The sequence below is a fragment of the Sesamum indicum genome, linkage group LG10, assembly GCF_026168435.1.
Source record: "Sesamum indicum cultivar Baizhima isolate 11 linkage group LG10, ASM2616843v1, whole genome shotgun sequence".
Lineage (NCBI taxonomy): Eukaryota > Viridiplantae > Streptophyta > Magnoliopsida > Lamiales > Pedaliaceae > Sesamum > Sesamum indicum.
This window is the reverse complement of record NC_142666.1, coordinates 16,509,170-16,512,794: the sequence shown is the minus strand read 5'-3', so window position 1 is coordinate 16,512,794 and position 3,625 is coordinate 16,509,170. Positions and strand designations below refer to the sequence as shown.

The 3,625-nt window shown below is 42.8% G+C and overlaps 1 protein-coding gene across 1 annotated transcript; it reads right to left on the bottom strand.

Moving 5' to 3' along the window:
* Positions 1 to 446: 446 nt before the first annotated feature.
* LOC105171935 (protein phosphatase 2C 37) lies at positions 447 to 2,461 on the bottom strand. The gene is made up of 4 exons (XM_011093207.3): positions 1,762 to 2,461; positions 1,347 to 1,667; positions 1,144 to 1,249; positions 447 to 1,035 (listed from the first exon to the last, which is right to left on the bottom strand). Exons 1-4 carry the CDS (start codon positions 2,278 to 2,280, stop codon positions 704 to 706), a joined length of 1,278 nt encoding a protein of 425 aa, XP_011091509.1. The 5' UTR covers positions 2,281 to 2,461; the 3' UTR covers positions 447 to 703.
* Between the last annotated feature and the right edge of the window lie 1,164 nt (positions 2,462 to 3,625).

The window sequence follows — 3,625 nt, the reverse complement described above, 5'->3', positions numbered from 1 at the left end:
AATCCAACTCCTTCAGAAGGAGATTTTTTTTTTATTGCGTTTTAAATAATAAATAGGATTTTAGGTTGACAAAACTAACATAAAAGGATTTCATAGGATCTTTTGTTTATAAAACGAAGGATTTCATTCTATTTCAGCAATACAGAAAGTGTCATGCAATTTAATCTATAAAAGATTATATATAACCACAACAAAAAAAAAACAAACATTATTTTACAAACCACTCCTATATTTTTAAAACTTACACGACTCCTTTAAAAAATTTAATATTATCACATAAATTACTTCTTTTTTTATTTTTGATAATTTTTATAACTATAACAATATAATTATCCTAATACGGGTCCAACGACAAAGTATCCGTGTCGTATGTGAATTTTCAAAATCACGAGTTAAGAGATAATGAAAAGGATTTAATTATAACAACAAATATCGAAATCGTTGGGTTGAGGAACACGATTTTGATAAATTTCATTTCATTTTGAAGTAGTAGAATGCCTCACATCATCATATCCTACAAACTAAAATCTAAGATCTACCAGAGGGTGTATTTGAATTTCCCAACTTCCGTATTTTTTGCAATTACTAAAAATAAAATATTATATATATATATATATGCCTCTATATCTACTAATATTAATTTGTTAAAAAAACAAAAAAGGAAAAAAAATAAAGAGCGAGCTCGTCATCGATTTTGATTTCATCAGCTCCTCCTCAAATCCACCACCACCACGCTAACGTTATCGGTGCTGTGACGGGCCAAGGCTAACTTCGTCAGCAGGATCGAGGCATCGGAGCAAGCCTTGTCGGAGCTCTCCCCCGCCTCCGTCACGATGATGTCATTTCCCGGCGACCTCGGAGGAGACGGCGGTTTCCGGGACTGAAGGCACATACGCGCCACCCCACAAGCGGTTTCGTTGGAGACGACATCCCAGAGACCGTCACTTGCTAGAATTAAACACTCGTCCTCCGCCGTTCTCTCTGTTATGGTCACCTCCGGCTCCGATATCACGTACGGCTTCAAGTAATTATCGCCTGAGGAAGAACCGAAAGGAGATGATGTTTTTGAGTTAGTTGGGGCATGAATTATTTTCGATAATTAAGAAGAGAAACGATTTTTTGCGATGGAATTTGAGGATTTACCGATTGCTCGGGACATGGCTAAGACTCCAAGAACTCTGGGGCCGTCCCAGAATATGACCCGGCCGCCGGCTTCTTGTATGCGGTTGAGCTCGTCTGGACGGTCCGGCTTCGAAGAAACGAAAACCCACAGAGATTTCAGCCACTGGATAATGGATTTGTTGACTAAATCTTGATTCGAGAAGTTGTTGAAAAAAGGAACTCACCTTATGATCAACGGAAAGGGGAATTGCAACGCCGTTCCGGCAAAGAACGGCCCGAGAATCACCGCAATTTGAGACGACGATCTTGTCGGGAGTGACCACAGCCACAACAGCGGTGGATCCGACGGCGTCGCACTGCGGGGTCTGCAGTTCGCAGCGGCAAGTGGAGGCGGAGAATCCGTTTCTGCCGCTGCAGCACTCGACGACTTCCTTATCCATTTTTGAGAAACTCTCAAACATCGTTTGCTCCCACGACGACGAGCCTCCATTTTGGAACTCGTCTCTTACTATTTCGTGCATTCGGTCCTTGCATCTCGTCGCCACCTGTAAATAACCCGAATCAAATCCAACCCCTCAAACACGATTTCACCCAAAATTAAAGAACGGAAAGTAATAATTTATAGATTTTAGTGCTTACATGGGAGCAGCCGTGGCCGTCGTAAACCCCAAAAAAATGCAACCCGCCCGGAAAACTACGGTCATGGCCGCAGAAAGAAGGGTGAATGGCTACAGCATCTTCCATGTCTCTCCTCCGCCCACAGACAGAGGTCATCCCGAATTTCGGGCGCTCCGGAAAGAGACAAAGTTCACTTTGCGAACCCGAGGGCGATGCGGATAGATCAAAAGGCGTTGTCTCCGGCGTTATCTCCCCGGACAGCTGACTCTCATATTCCTCCACCTTCTCCTCCTCCTGAACTTCGCAGTTCTCAACAGCGTTCACGCACTCCCTCGGTGGCAAAACAGGAACCACCGCGTCCATCTTCTGCCTCTTCCTTGAACCGCCATCCTCAAGCGGCGGCGCCACCGTTGAATCGGTGGGCACAAAGTTGAACTGGTGGATCTCCATCCTCCTCCTCCGTGCAGATTTCGAACTGGGCTCAACCGGGGCGGTGGCCTCCGTCTCACCAATATTCACTCCACAGCACATACCAGCCATAATCACTCCAACAAATGAAGAAATCAACAACTCTTGCAGTCACAGGAGCTTCTTCCTCAATTCAAGAACTGGAAATCAATACTCAGAGCTCTGATGATCACAAAAAGGAGAAATACAAATACAAATCAAAGAGATACGAAAATCTGAGGAGCGGACCCAGGAAAAAAAAGAGAATGCGGAGACCACATTATACTAGTAGTAGTTGATTGGGCGGGCGGGGCGGGCAGCTGCCCGTCACCGTCTAGGGCAGGAAAGGGAAATGTATCCGACATGCACAGTTGGTATGACGTAGAAACGCTGAATGCGAGACGGCCGATCTGGGCCGTCAGTTAGAGCCATTTAATCACAAGAGCAACACGTGTTGAGGAAGATTGCTAGGTGGACACGTGGACCAATGCTAAAGCGACGCGGGGTTGTGGAAACCGGGGCCTCTCTTTACTGACACGCATGTGGTCTACTGGACCGCGGGCTGTTTATTCGCTTTATTTAAAATTAAATTTAGAGGGGAAATTTGTTAAGTCTTGGGTTTCTACGGAGGATAAACACCACGTGGCAGGATCTTGGGGTAGGAGATCCTGTGTTTGGTATGGTATCTGACACACTTTTGGAGCGCGTGGTTGTGAGAATAGAAAGGGGAGGGTGAATGGCAATAAAGAAGTGTACGTAAGGAAGGGAGATGGAGACACGTAGGGGACCACATGTCAACGTCGATTTGACGGTCACAGAATATCTCGAGTGTGTTGGGAGTGAAGGCGTCGACACGCGTCCATCAATGACGTGGATCCTAAGCACTGCTTTCATCCACACCACGTTCCGCCTCTTCTCTTTCCTCCATTTGTCTCCCCCTCCCTTCCTCCCTCCCTAATTATAAATCACACACACACACACACACACACTCATTTTTCTCCCAACTCTTCTTCTCTTTCTATACCAAATTCACCAAATCTTTCCTTTTTTTCTATTTTTCAATATTTCTTACTTTATTTATTCTTTCTTTTTTGTTTGGAAAAAAGGAGATTTTTTTTTATATTATTGTGTTGGAAAATAATAAATAATAAATTAAAAATAAATTGGATTGATATATTTATTTCAATCAAATCAAATCATAATAAGTGACGGGTTATAAAGTGCTATATATGACAAGTTTGTGACATGTTGATAATTGACGTTCAGTCATCATTCAACTGTGTACGATCAACTGAACATGTGGTAAAAATTTAAGTGGTGTGTCCTTTAGTTGAAATGACAAAATAATATATTATTTTGATGAAATGACGAGTTAATTCAGATTAAAAATCAAATACTTTGCAATTATCTTTTTCAATTGGACATATTTATCCGATTG